Source organism: Mangifera indica, unplaced genomic scaffold (assembly GCF_011075055.1).
Source record: "Mangifera indica cultivar Alphonso unplaced genomic scaffold, CATAS_Mindica_2.1 Un_0047, whole genome shotgun sequence".
In the NCBI taxonomy this organism is placed as follows: Eukaryota; Viridiplantae; Streptophyta; class Magnoliopsida; order Sapindales; family Anacardiaceae; genus Mangifera; species Mangifera indica.
In genome coordinates this window covers 39,468-65,058 of record NW_025401139.1, presented here as the reverse complement: position 1 = coordinate 65,058, position 25,591 = coordinate 39,468, and the positions used below count along the sequence as shown (strand labels likewise).

Genomic DNA, 25,591 nt, shown 5'->3' with positions numbered 1-25,591 from the left:
GTATGGTGTATGGTACATAGTGTAGGATATATAGATTTTTTCTCTTTGGGAATGGATGTTTGTAAATAAAAATAGGGTGTGCGTGTCTTGCCTCCTCTTGAATTTATGGATGTACATTCTTTTCTCGTTTCCCTACCCTCAAATGTAACTCAAAATTTCTAATTTTTTGAAATGTAAAAATTCAAATTAGTTTTATTTTTATCTTAGAATAAAATGCATTATACGGGATTTTGTAATGCACTTGAAGATTAAGTTGCAAAGAAGAAGCATACTTGAAGTCCCAAAGATCTGAAGAGTAGGACACTAGCATTCGACATTAAATAAACTTGTGTATTGACATGTTTAAATTTAATATTTAAAATGCATCTTATGATTTTAATTTTTTTTTAAAATCACTTGACATTTAGATTAAAATTGGTGTAACAAATAACAAATCTCTTACATAATATTAAGTCAAAAATAATCAAAAGCCTTCCAACATGACACTTTGATTAAACCCCTATTCGTTGGAACCTTGTTCGCTAAAGTGAAGTATACACTTTTACCTAAGGTAACTAAGAAATGAAGCTATATACTCTTAAAATTAAAAAATGAAGCTATGTACTCTTAAAATTAAAAAAAAAATGAAGGATCATTAAAGACCTGAAGAGTAAGACCTAGGTTGACCAGTTAACTTCTCATGGCTTGAGGGGATTGAAATTAGTTAAAAGTTATATATCGACATGTTTAATTTATGTTGTAGTATCTATGCTAGGTTTTATTTTTCTAAATAAATCACCTTACATGCTAAATAACTAAATTGATGAGACCATAATAAATCCTTTAAATATATTAAGTCAAAAATAACCAAATGCCTTCCAATAAGATGCTTTGGGACAAGCCCCTGTTTATTGGAACCTTGTTTACCAAAGCGAAAGATATACTTCTATCAAATGGAAGACTAAGTGATTATTTGTATTGGGTATAACTTAACTAGTTTGCCAAAACAAAGGTGAAAGTGTATTAAAGGCAAAGTTAGAGAAATGTAGTTGTCTTGCATAGGTGATATGTAGTAGCCACTCTACTGAAATCGAGAATCACAATTGATATCACACAATCGGTTCATGCATAATTATTGATCTAGAGATTATGGATTTTTGTGATTGGTCTGACTGACCTATCTAATTGATTAATTTGAACTTGTTTGCCAAAGAGAATCAGAGCATTAATGTAATGGAATCTCAACTCATTAGGAAGTCTACCCGAGATTTTTCAAGTTTAACAGAGATGGTTGTTGACTTGAATAAAATAGTTAAAAGATTTATTTAGCAAAGACCATGCTAAATAAATAATTAATTAAAATTTGAATAACTAATATTTACTTTTTCTGCATATATAAATCAAAACTTACCATGTCAAACAATAATATGAACTTACAATCATTTTTGGAAAAAAAAATAAAGAATAAGCTTAAATACAGTAACTTCGATGACTGGTATCAAATCTTTGAATAATATTATGTTAAGAGAAGAAACTGTAGGTTCTTGAGGGAGTTACACCTCTTGAGCCTAGTCTCAAAGCCACTTAAAAGTATAAGGATACTTACAACAAGTACCTAAATGACTCTAATGACATTCAATGTTTAATGTTAACATTTATGACACTTAAGCTATAGAAGTAGCATGAAGATATGGATATCTAGTCTATTCTTCACCTCTGCAAGATTTTCACACCTCATGTGAGGTTTGAGATTTACCAAGTTTACAAAGCACTCTATAGTTGCAACATGTTAGAGGGAGAACCAGTAGGCCTTTATGTAGTCAAGATGATTGGCTATATAGAGTAATGGGTGTCACTGAGCATGGTTACAAATAATCACTTGGCATTAATCTTGTCTTGTAATCCTTTCCTAACTTTTATAGGACATTCATCACAAACTTGTTAGGGTAGTGTCTTAGAGCCAGTTACTTTTGACATTTGTAACCATGTAATTTGTACATTTATTAATAAAAGGTTTTATATTATTCATGCATTTTAATGGTAAGCATATTATGTTTGTAAGAATAACATGTCCTTAGAATGGTAAAATTATGACAAAGGAATCAAACGATTGATCATGCAAATCTTATAACACATATGATAGCTATTCTAGAAGCGTCTATAACCCCACTATTACTATAACCAATGACACAAATAATAATCATAGGATTATCATAGTGTTAATTGACCACACTAAAAAGTAGTGACAATTTACAAGTGTCAAAACTATTACTAACAACTTAGTATAACATATAGATGCATATTATAGACGTGTTTATCAGACAAACTCGATAAGAGGATTTCTAAATGGATGGTTGCTGATGTGTTTTTGGGAATAAATCCTCTAACTTCAAAAGTATATGTGGTCCTTAAATGTTAGGTCATCAAACCATCTTCTACAAAGATTAGTGTGATTCATTGTTATCCAACGTGTTTTTTAAAAGGGGTGTCATAAACATAGTGATCGGTCATATCATGATTTGTATGAAGGTTATAATGAATCAATTGAGGATTTGTTACTCACTAAGCATGGGAGGTGATGTCTTGTGGATATTGAAAGACATAATAACCACTCAAATCTATGACCATAGTGGGATTGGGTTATAGTCCAATCTAAGTAATTAGGTTATTAATGTGTATTAGTTCATATTGAAAGGTCATTAAGATAAACATGCATTTATGTCTCTGCCTCGAGAAATATCGATTAATGAAGAGATCATGTTATTGACAAAGTTGAGAGTAGTTTATTGACAATCTATCAACTAGGTGGTCATCATACAACCAATCTTAGTCTATATCTAGATTTGACCTGATTCTAGACATTATTAGTTCAATAGAGAGTTTATAAGTCACACACATATAAGAGTTTATCCATAATTTGAGGCATTGGGTTATTCAGTGATAATCCTAGTGTATATAGAATGGCATAGATTTTGGAATTAATCGAGCTTATCTAATAGGATTAAATCAGTCTAATTTGACTTTTACTAAACCAAGAATGACTAGATGTATGACACGAATGAATGTTCATGTTTAGTGAAGACGTACAACTATGCATGTGATTGATTCACGACTATGCATGGCATTTTTTATTTAAAGAAATGTGATTTCATAATTCAGAAGCATTTATTGCAAACCCTAGTTGTCATGCATGACTCCTAACACATAAAGACACTATCACAGAGTCTTAGCTACCTCTCGTGCATAAAAAAGCCTCTTCAAATGCATGCTTCGTATGGATACCATTGCATCACCTTGTTTGTGGGTTGGTTAGTGTTTTCAATAGTCATGTAAAGATTTAATGGAACCCGTAAGGTAGGTATTAAATTTTATGAACAACCTATGGATGTTTATTACATGTTCATGTAAATTACTCCCTATAGCGTGATTCTAGTTTAGGGTGTTTTTTTTGTCTTGATTTAAATTTTTGTTATCTATTCTATTGCCCTACCGATAACTAGTCTCGTCTTATTTCTCACAACAACATCGGTTTCATCCATCTTATTTTGATATACCCATTTTTTGTTGATGGTGAGATGATCTATTGACTTTGGAACTAGTTACCATATTTTGTTTCTCTCAAATTGATCCAATTTTTCTTGCACAAATAGCACCTCATTTTCATCTTTAAAGGCTTTTTTACCTTCTTAGGCTCTATTTGTAACAAGAATGCCACAAATTGATGTGTTTGTCAATAAAGCTTTTGTCTTAACTCTTTAGGTAGGATCTCTAATAAACTTTCCTTTTTTCATCTCATCTTTTACCCTTAGATATGCAGATTCTCTTTGTGGTTCCTTGAGGTTGCATTGGTTCATCTTTTTGTTCTTTAACCTTAATTTAATGATCTTCTTTTTCTTCTTTTAATTGAGATGAGTCTTTAATTTGTTGGTCTTTTATAAGCTCAATGACTCCATCTTTATTTCTATTATCTACACACTTGAAAGATTTATCAACACATGTATAGATTCTTCAACTAAGAGAGTTCTCTTGTTGAAAACTTTATATGTTATAGAAGAGGTAGAGTAACCAAAGAAAATTAACTTATCTGACTTGATAACAATTTTTTCTAAGTTAGCTTTACCATTGTTGAGCACAAAGTATTTACACCTAAATGGATGAAAATATGCAATATTAGGTTTTTTTCCCGTTGAATAACTCATATGGAGTTTTCTTAGGGATTAGCCTAATCATGGTCCTATTTATGATGTAACGTGATGTGTTAATGGCTTTTCTTGAAAAATAAATTGGCAAATTATGCTCATACAATTGTTAGGTTTTAGAGTGTCATTAACTAGTAGCACAGTAGAATTAAAAATTTAATAAAAAATATCAAAGATCCTAAAACCCATCTAGGATAGTCATTTTAATGTATACATTAATGAACATGTTAAATTATACTTGCGTTGTTGGCTCCTCCAAGACTTTATATGGCTATGTAAAGATCATTATCCAACCCTTTTGAGACAGTACCTTACTATCCACACGAAGCATGAGTAGGATCAAAAAGAAGGTGGCTAGGATTTCTATTGACTAAATCTTAGAAATTGGATCACAGTAAAAGGAAAAGAAATTCATTCAGGATGTATGTGTTTTCTTGTTATTGTAAAATTTTGACTCAAACTAAAAACATTTATTTTTAAGGTGTGCATGAATCCTAAGTTAGTTAGGATTCTAATTACGTAGGGGATAAGATGTCCAAAAGTTCTTATTAAATTAAGACTTTTGATTTATTGAAAGTTTTAATTCATAGGAATTCTAATGAAATTAGGATTCTAACTCATCCTAAACTTTCTATCAAACAAGAACTCTGAAGAATCATTATTTAGCTAAAACACTTTACCTATGAGTTAGCTTAGCCAATTAACTAGCATCCATCATTTGGCCTTACTGAGTTGGACTCCTAAATGGGTCTAATCGAAATAATATAGTGCATTTGCACAATGCCACATGACACCGTGCACACCAAATGATTCTAGTTAAATCACATCCATATGTTTCTTTTTTTTCATAATCCTAAGATTGTCGTCAAATAATCTTTGCCTCTTGGTTCATATTAGCCTCTTAATGTGTGTGACCCATAAGCTTTCTATCAAATTGATAGTTTTTATATTCACATTGAATTTAGACATAAACCAAGATTGACCTCTAGCAAAACATCATGGCCATCCACACAATAAAGTGTCAGCGAACATCTATATAAGTTTTTACAATAATAACAGTTACGTGTAATTCAATCCTTTCATCAACTGATATCTCTTGAGGCTAAGACATAGAAATGTGTCTATCTCAATAGTTCCTCGATATGAGCTAATACACATTAATAACTTATACAAATTAAGCTATAATGTCATCCTATTATGGCCACAGATTCAAGTAGTCATGAATGTCTTTCAATATTTTCATATGAGATATCTTCTCGTGTGCTCAAGAGTGACGAATTTTTTATTGATCAACCATAACGTCTATGCATCTCACAATATTGCTAATCATTACATTTATGATACCCCTATTACAATGCTACATTGAATAGGGTCAAACCATATCGATTCTTACATGAGACCGTCTAACAACTTTAAGTCAAAAGATCACATGCACTTGTGGTGTTTAGAGGATTTGTTCCATAAATACTAGAGCAATTATCCATATGGATATCTTTTGATGAGGTCAATTTGGTGAATACGTCTACAACGTGCACTCATGTGTTATACCCAGCCCTCGATAAACAACTTCGACATATGAGAAATGTCGTCATCTTTTGGTAGGGTCACTCAACAATAAGATAATTTCATCACTATTACATGTACCTTTGGTTATTGTAATATTGGAATTATGAATATTTCTAGAATTGCCATTTAATATATGGGTAAGGTTCCTATGATCAGTTTTCTAATCTCTTTGTCACAGTTCTACCATTGTAAGGGAATGTTATTCTCATAATCATATAACTATAAATCCTTTTATTAATTGATTAGATAAATTACAATTATAAATATCAAATCAATTGGCTCTAAGGCATCTACCATAACAACAACATGGTTCTAGCCATTTCTACAAGTATCTTATTTCTTCTCTCCACAACTCCATTTTGTTGAGGGGTTCTAGGTGTTGAAAATTTGTGCTCAATGTCATGCTCATTGCAAAATGATTCAATATCCAAAATTTCAAATTCTTTTCCGTGATCACTTCTAATCCCTGTAGTTACATAACTAACTTGGTTTTGTAATTTCCTAACAAATAGAACAAATGCATAGAATACACCATTTTTATGAGTAAGAAGCAAGACCCAAGTAAATCTTAAAAAATCATTAACTATCACAAAACAATAATGTCTTCCACTTAGACTTGTAGTTCTAAATAGTCCGTATAAATCCATATACAAAAGTTGAAGGGGTTTTAAGGTTGAAACATAAATTTTAGGTTTAAAACAAATTTTTGTTTGGTTTTCTTTCATACATGCATCACATACATAATCCTTTTTAAAATCAATTTGGACAAACCTTTTATTAAATTTCTTTTTAAAGCTTTTGTAGAATATCAATGCTTGCATGTCCTAATCTTCTAAGCGACATGTCTTCCTCCTTAGTTGACATGAGACATAGGTCTCTAGCTACAATGTCATGTAAGTCTATAATGTATGCATTTGAATGCCTATGACTAATGAATGTAGTTGCATTTGTGCTAGCATCAACAATCTCACAACATAAAGAATAAAAACTAATTTTGAAGCCCTTATCACATAAATGACTTATGTTAAGTAAAGTGTGTTTAAGACCTTCAAAAAGAAATAGATCATTAATAGAGAAAAAAGAGTTAACTATGGTGCCGATGTTGATTACCCTTCCTTTGGAGTCAAAATTGGCATTTCTTCCATCTTTGGCCTTTAATGGGGAGAATAGTTTTTTATCTCTGGTCATGTGCTTTGAGCATCCACTATCTAAGTACCACTTGCTAGAGGACTTTAAAGAAGATTAATAATATATGTCTATAACACAAATCAATTCATTTACTTTTTGGTACTTAAATGATTTTGGGCCCAACAATGTTAGCCTTGACCATCCCCTTAAGAACCCAAACTTTTTTAAATTTGAAGGTTTTAACATTTTTAAATGGACATTATCTAATAATATGCCTAAAAAATGAACAAAATTTGCATTTCATATGCAATGTATGTGGTTTCTTACACCCATAATATCTTAAACATTCTTTGCAAATACCACTTCTTTGAGATGCAAGCATCTCATTTAATCTTTTAGTGTCTATTTTGAATTTTTCAAATAACTCATTTGAATTAGACACTTTCTTTTTCAATTCTTCATTTTCAATCTTAATGTATTCCAACTCTTTCATGCATGATTCTTTTTCATTTAATACAATATCACATTTCTTTTCTAATTCACCATGATCATGTAAGAATGTATCATGCTCTTTTTTAGTGCATACTAATTGTTTCTTTAATGCTTTGTATTTAGTTTGCATGCATTCACACTCATCCTTTAAAGATCCAAATGCATCTTGCAATTTATTTAAGGAGTATGAGTTTGAATCATTTACTTTATCCTTCGAATCGCTTTTTACCATGACATATATGTTCACCTTTTCCTCCTCCAACTCACTTTTATCATTTAAGTCGTCACTTCTACTTCAAGTGGTGGCAAACACTTTCTTCTTTAATCTATTCTCTTTTTTGTCCTACTTTTTCTTTCTTAGAGGGCAATATTAGTAAATATGACCTTGTTTCTTACACTCATAACATATTATCTCTTTCTTGCTCTTTTCGCCATCTTCCTTCCCTCTTTGTCTAGCAAATCATTGTCCTTTATGCTTCTTGGATCTTGATAAGAATTTGTTAAACTTCCTTACTAGGAGATTTACATCACCCTCATCCATGGAAGAGTTTCTTTTCTCTTCCTTCTTATCACCAACTTTTAAGGTAATATCTTTCTTTACCTTAACTTTCTCCTCCTCTTTTGGTTTCCTTTTCGTCTCATAGGTGAGGAGAGTGCCTATGAGCTTATCCATACCTAGTTTAGTAAGATCCTTTAATTTTTCAATTATGGTTACCTTTATCATCCTTGATTTGGGCATGGATCTTAGTATCTTTTTTAACTAATTTCACTATTTCAAACCTCTTTTCTAGTCCTTTGAGATCATTGACAAGGTTTGAAAACCTTTTGTACATGTCTGTGATGTTCTCTCTCTACTACATCTCAAATAGTTAGGATTCTCAGAAAAGAACAATTTTTAACTCCTTGACTTGACTTGTTTCTTGAAGGATGATCCAAAATTTTTTTTGCTGATTTGTAAATCGACACACAATTAAACTTTGTTGCTTTTAAAGCAAAAAATAAGATGTTAATAGTTTTGGCATTCAAACTCATCATCTATTCATCTTTTTTATTATAATCCATTTCATCTTTTGGTTGTTTAGTCCTAGGATCCATTGGTGTTAAATCTCTCTGTTCAATAATTCTCCAAAGGTTGAAATGAATGAACCTAACATGCAATCTCATTCTAATTTTTCTTTATGTGTAGTTGATGCCACTAAATAAAATGAGGCCTAGTTATGCATTGTCCTTTGACAAAAGTAGGGTTAGAGGAACTATCCATTTAGAAAGATTATTTAACTCTGAAAATTGTTAGGTTTGAGAAAATTAGAGCTCAAGCTCTTGATATCAATTGAAAAACCCTTTTAAATTGATAAAATGAACCTAAAGGGGAGTGAATAGATTTTTAAAAAATTTTAATGCACGAACAATTAATAAATGCAACCAACAATAAATAAATGCTAAAATAAAATAGTAAAGATAAGAACAACTCAATTTATAGTGGTTTAGAGCTCTTGCAAGCCTCTTACATCCACTTCTCTAAGCAAACTACCTTAGAATTCCACTGATACTTGAAACTTCTTTTTACATGTAGTTTGTTTAGGATTTCATCCTATACAATACTTGAATCAAGATTTCACCCACAAGGGTTTAAAATACAAGATTTTAAGTATCTAATGTCTCACAAAGGTTGGAAATACAAGTTAAGCACAAGGTTTCTCTGCACGGATTACCAATCTGACATTGTCTATGAAGGGAGGTCAGAGGCTTAGAAGACCTACCATTGCTAACCAGATTTGCTAGTCCATCAAAAGGAAACAAGTATACTCAAGCCGAAGACAAAGGAAGACACTTAAAGCTCTGAGTTTAAGCTTAATAAGAGAATGAGAGTGAGAAAGCAATAAAGAAGAATAGCAAAATTATCACAATATTTTTTTTCTAATCCTTCGTCACTTCAAAATTGCTTTATTTATAGAGTTAGAGTGGTTGAAATCGTAATGTTTCTGACGGGGATGATAAACTAGTCTTTTGTCTTTTGAAAATGGCGTTTAAGACTTGAAACAACTTAGGCATAGGTAACATGTTCAAATGGCATGGTTGGAACTGAGTTTTATGGCTCAAGGTCAACCTCGATCAAATTTCCCAATAGATAGTTTTAAATGCTTGCGTAACAGAAGGAACGAATAACATATACTTTGCATGGGTAGCTTCCACTTCAAGTCTTTGTTTTTGAAAATTTCTAGAAGCCTGCACAGTGTCCATGTGGATGTGAAGCATGTCATGCATACTGACTTGATTTTACATATGGCATAGTTGGCATATCTGGAGCACGACTAGACATGAAAATCTTGACTTTGATCACTTTGACCATGGTCGACTCTTTTACACGAGGACCTTTATCGATACCTTTCAAAATTGGTCAAGCATGGTTGGCATCTTGATATGGCTTGGTTAGACAAGTTGTTGCTAAAATTTCCATTTTGCGCTTTCTTTGAATAGCTTAAATTTTCCTTGGTTCTAGGTGACTAAGTCATGCACGACTTGGAATTGCTCTTTGGAAAAATGGAGCAAGGATAGCATGACTAAACCAAAGTGATTTCCTTTCAACACAAAATCTAGAAAGCTGCATGACTTTGGCATAGTTTGGTGTCCGACTTAATTTTTTTCATGAGCCAAGTATGCCATATGGAGTCTAAGTCATTCCCCAAATTAGCTTCGCAAATTTCATATTTTGTCCATTTTATAATACTTTGACGCATTTTTTAGACATGTTAACACTTTTAACTTTGTTTTTATCATTATCAAAACATTAAAGATTTAACACCTTTGGTCAAAGTAATATCGAGGTTATAGACGTTTTTAGAATGAGTATTTAATATACTCATAGAGTTTCAACAATCAGTCATCTAATATTCTTAACACGATTTTATCATTTTAAGGGCATATTGTTTGTACAAACACGTTTTGTAAGTATTAGCATGAATGAATAATTATTTCCTTTTATTTATAAATAATTAAATTACAATATTATAAATATACAAATTTATTGATAATAGGACACTACCCTAACACTCACGTGCGTGCCCTAATTTGTTTTCTTATTGCTTTCGTGCACTTCACATGTTAGCACAATACTTTAACATGCCTACACATGTAAGCTTGATTAAGATTGATTTACATAAACAAACAAAAACAACTTCGATTCGTATAATCTATATACAAATTATAAAATACTAAATTAAAAACTTTTAATATTATAAGACTGTCTGATACTTCATGCATTCTAAATTGGTTAATTTTCATAAATTTTTCTATATTGAAGTGATATATCATCCTCTTATAAGACCTCGTTGAATCACAACTTTCAATGATTAAAATTATTTTGTTAGAGTTTTAAAAAAAAGATTTAACTAATATATAGTAGATTATTGTCTCCCCTCAATAGTTCAATAAAACATAAAACTCACATTGATATTGTACAAATTTTTTATTATTTAAATGTAATTGTAAATTTCCATTAAAATATTCAATTACACTTTTTTTAATCAAAATTTTAATTAATATTAACCTAAGTTAAGAAAGTTCATAACAACTTTAAACTTTTCTTTTTTTATATCTTTATATATATATATATATATATATATATATATATATATATATATATATATATATATATATATATATACACTCGGGAAACTAATATCTCGTCTTAATAGAAAGTCATACATTCTCATAACCTTAGTTATTATTGTGTTAATTTTTCTATTAAATTCAACAGAAACAGTATAACCCTTGTTGTATGAACTGAAACATTATATGAATCGTAGGATTCCAACAAAATTATAATATTATAAGAAATAATATATATATGTGTGTGTGTGTGTGTGTGTGTGTGTGTGTGTGTGTGTGCGTGCGCACGCGCGCGCGCCCGTGTGTGAATGAATTATAAAAATTGATAGAAGAATGCAATTCTCCGTTGTTAACGTGAATTGCTCGTTGTGGTTGCATAAGTCAAAGATTCAAGTAGCCCAACAGGGGCTTTCTCCCTGGCCCATAAGAATATTTCAATTTTTTCGAAAATACCTATGCGTGTTTTAACGTTATTAATCGATAGTTGCACTTGTACCCGTATTTATAAATAAATAAATAAATATTTCAATTTTGATAATATATATTTTATAAGTAATGCTATGTGTATCTATTTTTGGTACATAATTCATGTATATAATGATGTATCATCATATAATTAGGTAATTTTAAAATATGTGTCATCATATGATAAAGAAACATCTAATTACATGATAACACCTCATCTATGTACATAAATTGTATACTAAAAATAGGCATACATAGTTTTATTGATATTTTATTTGATTTATCAATAATAAATAATTCTGATAATATTTTACTATCAATACTAATATGATGATAATATAGAAGATAATTTAATTATCGTATCAAATTATTATTTTTAATTAATATAATAATTAACATACGAAATATTCAAAAATATTTATACTTAAAAATAATTAAAATAATAATATCATCGCAAAAAAAATTATTTTTATAATAATTTTGTATTTTAATTTAAAAAAAAAAAAGGTAAACTTATAGGGAAAAATTTGGGTTGGAGCCATTAAACACCCCTTTACAAAAATCATTTCACTGGTACCTCGACCCACACGCCACCAACTTATACCAGTCCGCTCCAAAAACCCTAAACCCTTCTACAAAATAATTTCAGAAACTCGACTGCCCTTCAAGTTTTTTACTCCTCTCAACCGAAAACAACCAAGCCAGCAGACGAGAAAACAAAATGAGGTTAGGGTTGTTGGCTTCGAGGGCAATGAGGCCCCCCAAGTCTTCCAATTTTAGAATGTGTGCGCGCTCTGTTGTCACTAAACCTGTACGCCAATCACCGGAATCTTCGTCGGCCGAAGCCCCTGCCCAACCAGATTTTCCGCCGCGAACCCTCGTCAAAATCCCCACGGGTTTACAAGCTTGTGAAGTGGCCGGCGTTGATATTTCCCAATTTTGTTATCATGGTAGACTCTCTATTGCTAGAAATTGCCCTATGTGTCTCGTTGAGGTCGAGAAATCGTCCAAGCCTGTTGGTTCTTGCGCCGTGCCTGCTCTTTCCGGTTCGATATTCGCTCTTCATTTTTGGAATTTTTTTTTTTATAAGTTCCCCTAATATGTGATTATAGGTTATTGATTTTTTTTGTTCCATAATCTGAATCAGTGTAACTAATTTTATTTCTATGTTAGAATATGCGTATTGGTTATCATTTGCCATCACGGTTGATCAATGATTTCTTTATTTTTTTAAAATTCTTTTCGTGTGTTTGCTGTTTCATTTCTGGCTTTTATGATTTATCATGTAAAGTTTAGTTGGTTTTTTAGTTGATTGGTTTTTGAAATTATTGTTTTTTAAGAGTTGGCGTTGTTGACTATGTGTGTGGTTTTATTTTAAAGAACTTTAGTTTTCGATATGGGTTTATTATCCGGATTCTTCGTGCAGTTTCTGATAGAGGCCTATCCACACTGAGATTATTTTACCATTCATCATATTCTTCTTCAAAATTTTCAATTTTTTCTGCTGGAAGAAGAGGCCTTTCCTCCCATGCTAATATGAAAAGTGGTGGGTATGAAGATGACTTGGAAGAAGGTTTTTCAGAACTTGAAACAGCTGCTAGTGAGGCAGTGCAAGAGAGCAATATTGAAGATGAAAATGATGACGAATTAATTTCTGAGCCTGAGCCATCAGGTGATAATGATGATAATGATGATCCTGCTCAAAGTGATCTAGAATCATTAGATACCGAGAGTGATTCAGCTGAGAAAATGTCTCGAAAGAATAGGATGTTCTCAGAATTGTTCAAAACCATCATTGCTGCTCCAGGTCTGTCAATTAGTAGTGCCCTTGATAAGTTTGCTGAAGATGGAAAAGATTTGAGCCGTGCAGAGATTTCAGCGGCAATGCTCAATCTTCGTAATCGTCGAATGTATGGGAGGGCCTTGCAGGTGATTGATATACTGCTATTCTGAATATGAACTTTATAGCTATTGCTGTCATTGGTATTATTCTATCTGCCGCTGAAATCTACAGTTTTTGTGTCTACTTCCATATATCACATAGCCATCATAATATATCTGCATCCTTTGTGTATGCTGTGTATATACATATGCCACATGGCCATATTATTTATTCATTTGTGTGTATAAATACACATGTTTTTGCTGTTGAAAATTTTCAAACACAGCTGTTGCATGATGGTTTGATTTTAATCATTTTCTGGTAATATTCTTTCCTTCATAAATCATTCTTTAGAATTGACTTCACTTATATGTGTTTGATATTACATACATCATTTTTCATTCTCTTCTTCATATTTCATGTATCAAAATGCCACTGTCAAATCCCGTAAAATTGCTTGCTTTTAGGTTTTGTATACAAATTCAGAGAATGTCAGTCACAATTAGTTCACAAAAGGGTTTTGTATAAAAAGAGAAATTGATCTTCTTTGGATTTCTGTATTATTAACTATTCTGGATACGGGAAGCTATTGAATAGGAAGTTTGTTGGTTTATGAGAGTTGATCCTCCTGTTAATCTACATTTATAGAAGTTTAGCATATCTATTTTATGGTGCTGATATGTGTGCATGTGTGTGTATGTCTATGGATATGTGTATTTGTGTTGTATATATCTGTGTATCAGCATAAATGTATATATCTATATTCTCAGTGATCCTTTAATATGTACACAAATTATGATACCAATTGTGATTCATTAAGCTGCAATATTAACGATGTCAAATATAATGTAAACAGAAAAAAGTGCATCGATCAAATGATTCACAATTTTTCTCATGATATAGATTGTGATAAATGTTCATATATTTATTTGTTTGTCTTGATTCATGTTATTTTGTGAAGGCATAGTGCTCTTTTTCCATGTCTGAGCTTTACCTCAGAATTAAACATTTTGTTTATATTACAGCTCTCAGAGTGGTTGGAGGCAAAGAAGCAGCTTGACTTTGTTGAGCGAGATTATGCTTCTCGTGTTGATTTAATTGCAAAGGTACGTGGCATCTGGAAGGCAGAACAATATATTCAGAAGATCCCAAGATCTTTCAGGGGGGAGGTAGTCTACCGAACCCTGCTTGCCAACTGTGTTGCTGTCACAAATGTGCAGAAAGCAGAAGAAGTTTTCAACAAAATGAAGGACCTGGGATTTCCAATCACCTCATTTGCTTGCAACCAGCTGCTGCTTCTTTATAAGAGAGTTGACAAAAAGAAAATAGCTGACATCTTATTTTTAATGGAGAAAGAAAATGTCAAGCCCTCCCTCTTCACTTATAAAATCTTAATAGACACCAAAGGTCAATCCAATGACATAACTGGGATGGATCAAATTGTTGAGACAATGAAGGCTGAAGGCATGGAACTTGACATAAGCACACAAGCCATCTTGGCAAGGCACTATGTTTCTGGTGGGCTGAAAGAAAAAGCAAGGTCTATGTTGAAAGAGATGGAAGGAGGCAACCTAAAGGAGCACCGTTGGGCCTGCCAGGTTTTGCTTCCTCTATATGCAGAGCTTGGAAAGGGTGATGAGGTGGAGAGAGTTTGGAAATTCTGTGAAGCAAAACCACGGCTAGACGAATGTGCAGCAGCTATTGAAGCTTGGGGAAAGCTAAACAAAATCGAAGAAGCAGAAGCTGTTTTTGATAGAATGTTGAAAACATGGAAGAAGCTCTCTTCGAGGCATTATTCTGCCTTATTGAAGGTTTATGCAAACCATAAAATGCTAGCCAAAGGGAAAGATTTGGTTAAGCAAATGGCAGATAGTGGTTGCCGTATTGGACCATTTACATGGGATGCACTCATAAAGCTTCATGTGGAAGTAGGAGAGTTAGAAAAGGCTGATTCTATTCTACAGAAGGCAGCGCAGCAGAATCAACAGAAGCCAATGTTCAGTTCTTATATGGCCATCATGGAGCAATATGCAAAGCAAGGTGATATCCATAATACTGAAAAACTATTTCATAGGATGAGACAGGATGGTTATGTGTCTCGATTCCGGCAATTTCAAACTTTAATCCAAGCATATATAAAAGCCAAAGCTCCAGCTTATGGAATTAGGGAGAGAATGAAAGCAGATAATATATTCCCAAATAAGGCTTTGGCAGCAGAATTAGTTCATGTTGATCCGTTTAGGAAGACAACGGTGTCTGATTTACTTGACTAAGTGCTGCTGCATTTGGTAATGTCACAGCTATCTTATCTATGCAGAGGCATGATATGTTATTTAGACAAGTATTTCTGATTGTTTGTGTTAGAACCCTAGTTTGGAAACCTCTTCATAAAGCTTGGTAGGAGTTTTAAGGTATATGCCATTAATTATGTTCTTATTTTATTTATATCTCAAAAGTCAGGTTGCATTTCCCTCGCTCTCTCTAAATATATATGATGCATGCTTAACAAATTTCCATTTCTTTTGAAGCAAAATAGCGGACAAGTTAATCATGTTACATATATAGTGCTTGCTGTATGAATTTGTTTTGAACAAACATATATATTGTGCTGGTCATAGTGCTATGTTAACCCACTTTTATTACTTAATCCAGTTTCTGTTTGAGAAATTGAGAGTTGACTATCTTTTGTTATTGAACCAAAGGAGAAGTCTCTTGTCTCGATTTTTATACTACTTATAATGCACTAAACAATGTAACGATAAAATCCTAATAAAGATTTCCAGTTGTTGTTGGTGTTGTTTTTATATACACAAACTCATCAAGAAATGGTGATCGTAAAGTCCTCTGGTGTTGGGTGGGACTACTAAGGATAATTGGGTGAAGATTGATGCACTACATCTAGAGGGGGAAGTCAGTCATTGGTACCAAAGGTTCAATAGGGCTACAGAAGATGCTCCAGTTTAGTGGTGAGGAGCATGTTCGTTTTGGAGCTCATGCATATGATGATCCATTATCATACTTGAGATAGGCAAACTCTCTTCAAGATTACCGCTATGTGTTTGGTGAGTTATATTTTAGGCTGAGTTTGGGGAATATTAGTCCCTTAGTTTCTTTTTATTAGGTATGGTAGATGTCCTCCATATGTTATTCTTATCTGAAGCCTATTCTCTTGCAAAATTGTAATGCCCCAAAACCATTATCTAACATGCTTATAATGGGATTGAAAAATCGCTTGAATAAGTAGAGTTTCTAACCTTAATGCAATATGATAAATAATTGTCCTTAACAAAATTGACACAATCAAATATTTTTTTTTTTCAATTTCCTCAGTTAACATTTTTTTATTCTTTATTCTCTTATTGCTAAACAGTTATTTACATTCTATGTCAATTCTATATACAAAAAGTTAACATTAAGAGGGTGAATCATCAATTTGGTAAGCTAAAACTAAATATGATATATGCACGGAAAAATATTTAGTTTAGATGCTGCAAATAAAATAAAACAAAAGAAGATATTTTAACATGTGAAACAAACAAATTTTTTATAAACTTTTAATATACAAATCTTAAGTAAAAATATGTTTTATAACGGGAAATTAATTAAAATAGACATGAAATTTTCTGTATAAATCTTTTTTGGCAAAATTTTTGTAGTTTTATCTTCTTAAGTAAACTCTATTTTCTATTTCAACAATACCTTTTATCTTATTTCTTCTTATTCAGATTAGTTTTTATCAGAAAATGTTTTATTTTTTAGAGTATACACTAAGTTTAATTTTTCTGTAATTGTTAAGATTTACATATAAAAAACAGATTAATTTTTTATGTAATAGTTAATATTTACATACCTTTATAAAATGATGAACATAGCTATACAGAGAGTGTGTATGGGTTGTGCACGGATGTAAAAAGTGTACATTCTTTTGAAAGGGTACGAAAATCAGGAAATGGTGCGCCTTTTTTTTAGAAGGGTGTGTGTTTTTTTGAAAGGATGCAAAAATGTGCAAAATAATACAAAAATATACGAAAGTATAAAGGGGTGTGTGAAATTGTGAAGGGGTTCAAGAAAATGTGAAGGGATGCGTGAAAATGTAAAAGGGTGCGTGAAACTGTGAAGGGGTACGTGAAAATATGAAGAGACACGTAAAATGTAAAAAGATGCGTGAAATTGTGAAGGGATGCGTGAAACGGTGAAAGAGTGCAGGAAAATGTGAAAGGCTGCATAAAAATGTGAAGAGATACTTGAAACTATGAAAAGGTATGTGAAATTGTGAAGAGGTGTGTAAAAATAATATATATTATATATATTATTAATATATAATATAATATATAAAATATATTATATATTATATTATTAATATAATATATCTCAAGCACCCCTTTTATATTCACACACCCCTTTTATAATTCACGCACCATTTTTATATTCTATGCACCCATTTGTATTTTCACGAATCCGTTTATATTTCCACGCACCCCTTTACACTTTCACACACTCGTTTGTATTTTTATACACCCTTTTGTATTTTTATGCACCCGTTTTGTATTTTCATGCACTTGTTTATATTTTTACACACTTGTTTGTATTTTCAGGCACCTATTTATATTTTCAAGCACCCGTTTGTATTTTAACACACCCGTTTGTATTTTCACACACTTGTTTATATTTTCATGCAACCGTTTTGTATTTTTATGCATTCATTTGTGTTTTTACGCATCCATTTGTATTTTCACGCACCATTTGTATTTTTACGCACCCCTTCATGTTTTCACACACCTATTTGTATTTTTAAGCAGCCATTTGTATTTTCACGTATCTATTTTGTATTTTTACGTGTCTGCTTGTATTTTTATGCCCCTTCACATTTTCACGTACCTGTTTGTATTTTCACGCACCTATTTTGTATTTTTACCCGCCCGTTTGTATTTTCACACACCTCTTCACATTTTCATGCATCATTTCATATTTTTACGTATCCCTTCATAGTTTCATGCACTCTTTCACAATTTCATGCACCCCTTCACCATTTCACTCACCCCTTCACAGTTTCACACACTTCTTCATATTTTCACGCATCCCCTTACACTTTCATATATTTCGTACCCTTTCGAAAAAACACGCACCCATTTGCACATTTTCACATCCTTTCCCTAATTTTCGCATCCTTTCAAAAGAACGTACACCTTTAGCACCCGTGCACAACCTACATGCACTCTCTATGCAATTATGTTCATTATTTTTCTAAAGGTATATAAATATCAATTATTACATCAGAAATTAATCTATTTTTTTATATATAAATCTCAACAATTACGAAAAAATAAAACTTAATTTGTTTACTCTTAAAAATAAAAGATTTTCTTGTAAAACTAATTTGGATAGAAAGAAATAAGATAAAAGGTATTATTGGAATAGAAAATAGGGTTTGCTTAAAAAGAAAAATTACAAAAATTTTGCCGAAAAATGTTACGTGACAAATTCCATACCTATTTTAATTAATTTCCCAAAATAACTCATGTCCTATAGTGTCACCTATACTCTATATGGCTTGATTGGAATTTTATAATTATATATTACTGTAGTCCTAGTGACTTGATCAGAATTTCAGAATTATATGTCATCTATACTCCTAGTGAACCAACCAAAATTTTAGAATTAAATATCACTTGTACTCCTGATGCCTTGAATAGAATTCAAAAGTATACACAATAAAACAAATAATCCAACTAAACCAAACTCACAGTTTTAAAGTTCAAAACAGAAATTCAGAAACTACAGAATATCTATCAATGTTTGAGTAAGTAAAATTTGGATAAAACAAAATCATTTACCAAATATTTTTATACCTACTTGGATACTAGCCCTAACTGAAAAGTTCAATTTTTATCCAAAAAAAAAAAAAAAAAACTCTTAGAAATATTCTAAAATTCCACTGCAAACCTTAACCCAAAAATATTTAATCATAAAATGCTCAAAGGAAAGACCTTTGACCTAACACACATTGACTCTATATACTCTTTGTTCCTTGAATTTATAAATTCTTATATGAATTGAAAAAAAAGAAGAAACTGGGTTGAGTCAAAGAAGACATGCTAATAGTTTATAGAAAAAAGAAAATATTTAGCTTCAAGCAGATTTAAAAACTTCTTTAAAATCAATTTCTTCCACAAGTTGTGATCATTGCCAACAATTTCCAGATTTGATAGTTCAAAGTTCTAGACATTTTATTAAATCCTAAGTAATTATAAAATTAGCAAATTTAGTAGAATTAATTTACACATATTAATAGTTTAAATAAAATAAAATTAAGCTGAAAATAATTAAAAAACCTTTCCAAAATGGTTTCAATCACGGGTTGCAAAAACAAATAACAATTTGCAAATTTAACGATCTGGGATATTTCGTGGAATCCAAACTACCATTCTCTTACGTTAGTGATTTTCTTGAAGCCAACAAACAGAGGTTTGGAAAAGTAGAACTCTTGGCTAATGGACATGGTTGTTTTCTCCTTTGAAGAGAACAGTGTGACAGATAAAATTTTAGAAGGTGGGTTATGGACCATTGGAGGCAGACTTTTTGTTTTGAAAAAATGGACCGCGAATCTGAGCTTGGAACAACATTACCTCACTAGAATCCCCTTTTGGGTTAAGCTATACGGAGATTCCTTTGGAGTCATGGACTGTTAAAGGCTTGAGCTATGTAGCAAGTGCTTTGGGAAAGCCCTTGTATATGGATAAAGTTACAGAGGATATTTCCAGAATTGGCTTCGCTAGAGTTTGTATCGAATTTGACTCGGCAGTAGGATTTCTAGATGATTTTGATCTCATCATGCCTAATAGGGAAACTTTGGTGGTGAAGGTGGAATACCAATGGAAGTCAAAATTTTGCAATTATTGTAGTAAATTTGGGCACCTAAACAGCTTCTGTTTAAGCAATCCAGATCGAAAAAATGTGGAAAATGAAAACGGTGATCCCATCAAAGAAAAAAACACTAACCCAACGATGGATTCTCAAGCTTGCATGAGAGTTGTGAAAGGGAAAGGGTTAGCCAAAAAAGGGCAAAGCAGCAATTCAAATGGCCATGAAAGGTCCTATGATGACGTGAAAAAAGGGGAAAATGAGAAAGTGAAAGCTTGAGGCTCAATTCAGAGGGATGTTGGAAAAAATAATCTGGAGGTTTTAGAAACAAAAGGAAAGGAAGATAATGGTTCAAAGGCTGAAGGAGGTTTAAAGATTTAGAGCAAAACCAGGTGCTATGGTAGGAAAATATATCTCAGGAACACATTTTTCCTGGTCTTGTGCCGCCGAAAACCAGGAAGGGAAAGAGCAGAATCTCTTATAAGGGTACAACTTTGATTTCCATCTCGGAAATTATTACAGAGAAGCACCCTCCTGTTGAGGCTACTGGAACCTGTGATAATGAAACTGCCAAGCTAGAAAAAGATGTTGAGGATGCCCCTTCCCTGTCCAATCCTCAGCTTTGCAAACCTGTTAGTGTTGATGAAAAGGTGCCAATGGAAAGCAAGAAAAGTAAGAAGAAGAAGAAGAAAGTGAAGGCTTCGGCTGGATTGGGTACCATATCTTTTCATTCTCTTTATCATGTTTAGTCTTGGTTGTTGGAATATAAGGGGAATTAATTCTCCCTTGAAACAAAAAGACATTTCCAAATGGTTTGTTGATTTAAAGTTGGACATTTCTAGTCTCTTAGAGACTAGAGGTAATAGTGATAATATTGATAAAATCAAAAAGAAGTTAGGTGACAAATGGGATTGTTGTAATAATTTTTCCCATTATGATGTTAAGAGAATTTGGATTTGGTGGAATAAGGATAAAGTGACTCTTAATGCTAAGAGAGTTTCTTCTCAATCCATGTTGTTTGATATCAAGATAGATGGGTTGCCAATTCACTTCTTTTGTACCTTTGTTTATGCCTTCAATTGTCCTTCCGAAAGGGAAGCTCTTTGGAAGGAAATTTTGGAAGATGATATCTTCACTAAACAGATGCCTTGGCTTTTTATGGGTGATTTCAATGCTATCTGCTTTAATATGGAGAAATGTGATGGAACCAATGGTAGAAATTCTTATTTTGATGATCTCAATAACATGTGCAATGAAGCTAATCTTGATGACCTTAATTTTATGGGTAATCTCTTCGCTTAGTCTAATAAAAGGGAAGGGAATAGAAAGATTTGTTACAAGCTTGATAGAGCCTTGGTGAATAAGGCTTGGTTGAGTGTTTTCCTGAATTTGGTGGCTTCTTTTGAGCCTAACTATCTCCTTGATCCTTGCTTTTGTATTGTTTTAGGTGGGGTTGAGGAGAGTAAAAGAAGAGTCCCCTTCAAAATTTTCAACATGTGGGTGGAGCTTGAAGACTTCATTACTTTAGTGAAAAAAGTTTGGAATTCTAAAATTACGGGATCTTCGATGTTCTGTGTGGTTTCCAAGCTCAAAATCCTAAGAGTGGAATTAAAGAAGCTTAATAAAAAAGAATTTTGGAATATTTCTGAAAGGGTGAAGAAGGCTAGAGAGGAGCTTTTGGTGGCCCAAAGATCTCTTGGAAATGACCCATTCAATGGTGAGTTGAAGTCTTTAGGGCATGTCTTGCTTGAAAAGTACATCAAGTTGAGTAAAGTGGAGGAGTCCTTGGCTATGCAAAAGTCTAGAATTTGGTGGCTAAAAGAACGTGACAACAATACTTGTTTCTTTTTCAAATGCATCAATGGTAGAAGAAACATCAACAAAATTTCTAAGCTTTCTAGAATGGATGGAAGAGAGGTGGATGACCAAAAAAGTATTAAAAAGGACCTTGTCAATTATTTTAATAATCTTTTCAATGATGAGGGGTGGCATGGTGGTTTAGATGGCATTGGTGAGGTGATTGGCAACAAATTTCCATTAGAGTTGGCTAACATGTTAAAGGAAGATGTCTCAAAGGATAAGATTGAGAAAACTTTCTTTAGCCTTCCTAATAAAAAGGCCCCGGGTCCAGACGATTTTGGAGCCTTGTTTTTTAAGAAAGCTTGGAGTATCGTTGGGGATGAAGTGGTGGAGGGTATAAAAGATTTTTTCTTGTTGGGAGAGCTCCTCAAAGAAATAAATTGCACTTCTATTGCTTTTGTTCCAAAATGCCCTAATCCCTTAACTTGCAATCATTTTAGACCCATCTTCTGCTGCAACACTATTTACAAGTGCATTACAAAAATTATGGGTAATAGAATCAAGAAAGTATTGCCTCTCGTTATTAGTCAAAATCAAGCGGCTTTCGTTGGTGGAAGGAAAATTGGTGATAATATTTTATTGTGCCAAGACCTTCTCAATAATTATCATAAGTCTATGGGAAAGGTTGAAAATTGCACTCTTAAGATTGATATTAAAAAGGCCTATGATTCAGTGAGATGGGATTTTCTTTTGGCTTCTCTCAAAGCTATTGGTTTTCCTAGCTTGATGATTCATTGGGTTGCCAAATGTATTTCTTCGCCTCGGTTTTCTATTAATGTAAATGAGAAGCTTGTTAGGTTTTTTGGGAGCTCTAGGGGCCTTAGACAAGGGGACCCTATATCTCTTTATTTGTTTGTTATTGCTATGAAGGTGTTATTCGGCCTCTTGAATAAAGCTTCTTTGGACTCTTCTATCAATTTCCATTAGAAGTGCAAGGCTTTGAAATTATCTCACCTTTACTTTGCAAATGACCTCATGCTTTTTTGCAAAGTAGATGAGAAGTCTATTAATTGTCACCTTAATGCCCTTGAAGTTTTCGGTAACTGGTTAGGCTTGCAAGCTAGTAATCTCAAGAGTAATTTTTATTGCTCTGGAAAGAGGGATAATAATGTCAAGAACTATTTGAGGGAAAAAGGCTTTGTTGAGGGAACCCTTCCTTTCAAGTACCTTGGAATTCCTCTTGGATTTTCTAGAATCAATGACAAGGATTGTTAGCCTCTAATCAATAAAATTTGTGGGAGAATTAATTTGTGGAGAAATAAATTTATCTCTTTCCCGGGCCACCTTACTCTTATAAAGTCCATTTTATTTAGTATTTAAGTCTATTGGTCCACTTGTTTATGCTTCTATCTAAAGTTCACTTGGAAATGAAGAGTAAGCTTAGAGTCTTTTTTTGGTCAGGGACGGACTCTTACTCTTCTAAGGCCAAGGTGGCTTGGGAGGATATTTGTGTGCCCAAAGAGGAAGGGGGCTTGGGGATGGTTCGTACTAAGGAATGGAACCAAGCGGCAATGACTAGGCACATATGGAATATAGTGAATAAAAACTTCAAGTCCATTTGGGTAAAATGGGTTTATGCCAACCACATTAAGGAGAATTCCTTTTGGGAGATCAAAGCTTCTCAAAGTGGCTCTTGTACTTGGAGAGACATCCTTCAGCTAAGAAATTTGGTGAGAAAGCATATTTTTTATGAAGTGGGTAATGGCAAAGATATCTCCTTTTAATTTGATAATTGGCATCCGTTTGGGCCACTTATTGATAAGTATGGAGAAAGTATCCTCTCCAATTCTGGTATCAAAAAATTTTATAAAGTTAGTCAAATCATTAGAAATGGTGGTTGGTTTTGGCCTTGTGCTTCCTCTAGGGAACTTTGGGAGATTCGAAACACGCTCCCAATTACTCCTAAGGGAGGGGATGACTTGGTGAAGTGGGGTTCTAACAGTGTAGGCAAGTTTAGTATAAACAAGGCGTGAAGCATCTTGAGAAGTTGTAAGCCTAGAGTGATTGGGCTAATCTTCTTTGGTTCAAATGTCATATTCCCAAGCATTTGATTATCCTTTGGTTAGCCATTAGAAATAAGCTCCAAACTAAAGATAAGTTGTTGAGGTTGGGCATTTTTGACAACGATATATGTTGCTTTTGTAAATCTCAAGAGTCGATTGACCATCTTTTCTTGGTTGTGCAAAGGCTTTAGAAATTTGGAGAAGTATTCTTTGGTTAAGTAATCTTGGGTATGTTGTTGAGCCATGGTCAGTTTTTATTGGGAAAGCTGGAGGCTATTGGACTTTGCATAGCTTGAAGCATTGTCTGGGTAAGCTGAGCTTGGCTGCCACTATCTATGCTATTTGGATTGAAAGGATTCACTGGTGTTTTCAAATGAAGAGAAGGAAACTATTGTTATTGTTAAGTTTATCTCTAATCTTGTCAGAGAGAGGGCTGGCAGCCTATCCAGGTTCAAAAAGTTGTCAGGGGATGACCTTGTAAAGTTTAAATGGAAGTTGCCTAGCTATATATTTGATAGCCCTTGAAGCTGCTGCTGGTGCCTGGTTTTCAGGCACCCTGTTTTCTTTAACTCTGTGTTTTTTTTACAGGTTTTTTTGGTGCTCTCTGGTGTCATTTTTGGTCTTGGAATTTTCCTTTCTGGACTGGCTGTTGGTTGATGCTCATGGTCCTCCTTTGCCCCTTGGCTCAGATATCTCTTCTCCTGGTGGCTTTCCTTTCCCAAGCTTCCTGGAATCTGATCCTAGGTTTCTGCTGCTGCTCTTTTTTCCTGTCTTGCTGTTATCTGCATTTGTTTGTGCTGGTTGTGTCTTCTTATCGCCTGGTGAGGCCTGGTGTGGTGCCTTTGTCTGCTCTTGGCGCTGCTGCTGCTGCCCCTGGATTTTCTCCTCTCTACATGCAGTCTGCTTTGGAAGGCTACCTTGGTGTTGGTGTCGCCTGGAGAACCTTGCTTTGCCTTTCCTGTTTGTGCAACTGTGTAGCCTTTTGGGTGAATTCTTGCCTTTGTCTTTGCTGCCCAGTAATAGCAGCTTTGGTCACCTTTTCCTAGCATTTTAGTTTTTTAACCTATAGCAATTTTTAGTCAGTTGTAGGCCTTGTTCTGCATTTTTTTAGCCAGAAGCAGTTCTTGTTTTGCCTTGTATTTACTATTTTTTGTACTGTTAGGTGGGAATTTTTGTTTAACATAGACACGTTAGTTAAGCCTGCACTTATACTTGTAATGTTAATGATATAAAAATTTTGTTTGTTTCTTTTTTTGGCTCGTATTGTAATAAAAACTTTGATAGGTGTTTAAAAAGAGATATTATTGGTCTCTCTAGCTCTTGTTATAGAGGTTTTAGCTTGTCTTAGTTTGTGTCATGAGTTGTTCCCCCTCCCCCTCAATCGAGAAAGATGAGTGTTGATTGTTTCGGTATCTTCCTATTGAAAGACTCGTTTTTGTTAATATATATTTTTACTTGCCAAAAAATATATCAATTTTATTTTAATTTTAATAAATCATAAATAATTTACAAATTTACAAAATTTTCCAAACAATAAATTATAAAAG

At 33.0% G+C, this 25,591-nt stretch overlaps 1 protein-coding gene across 1 annotated transcript; it reads left to right on the top strand.

Moving 5' to 3' along the window:
- Positions 1-11,994: 11,994 nt before the first annotated feature.
- LOC123206737 (pentatricopeptide repeat-containing protein At1g80270, mitochondrial-like) lies at positions 11,995-15,790 on the top strand. The gene is made up of 3 exons (XM_044623959.1): positions 11,995-12,484; positions 12,865-13,367; positions 14,346-15,790. Exons 1-3 carry the CDS (start codon positions 12,160-12,162, stop codon positions 15,591-15,593), a joined length of 2,076 nt encoding a protein of 691 aa, XP_044479894.1. The 5' UTR covers positions 11,995-12,159; the 3' UTR covers positions 15,594-15,790.
- The last annotated feature ends 9,801 nt before the right edge of the window (positions 15,791-25,591 follow it).

Coding starts and splice junctions, on each gene's coding strand:
- LOC123206737 (XM_044623959.1), top strand. CDS start 12,160: ATGAGGTTAGGGTTGTTGGCTTCGAGGGCAATGAGGCCCCCCAAGTCT. Junction 12,485..12,864: donor CGCCGTGCCTGCTCTTTCCG/GTTCGATATTCG, acceptor TTCTTCGTGCAG/TTTCTGATAGAGGCCTATCC. Junction 13,368..14,345: donor TGTATGGGAGGGCCTTGCAG/GTGATTGATATA, acceptor TTTATATTACAG/CTCTCAGAGTGGTTGGAGGC.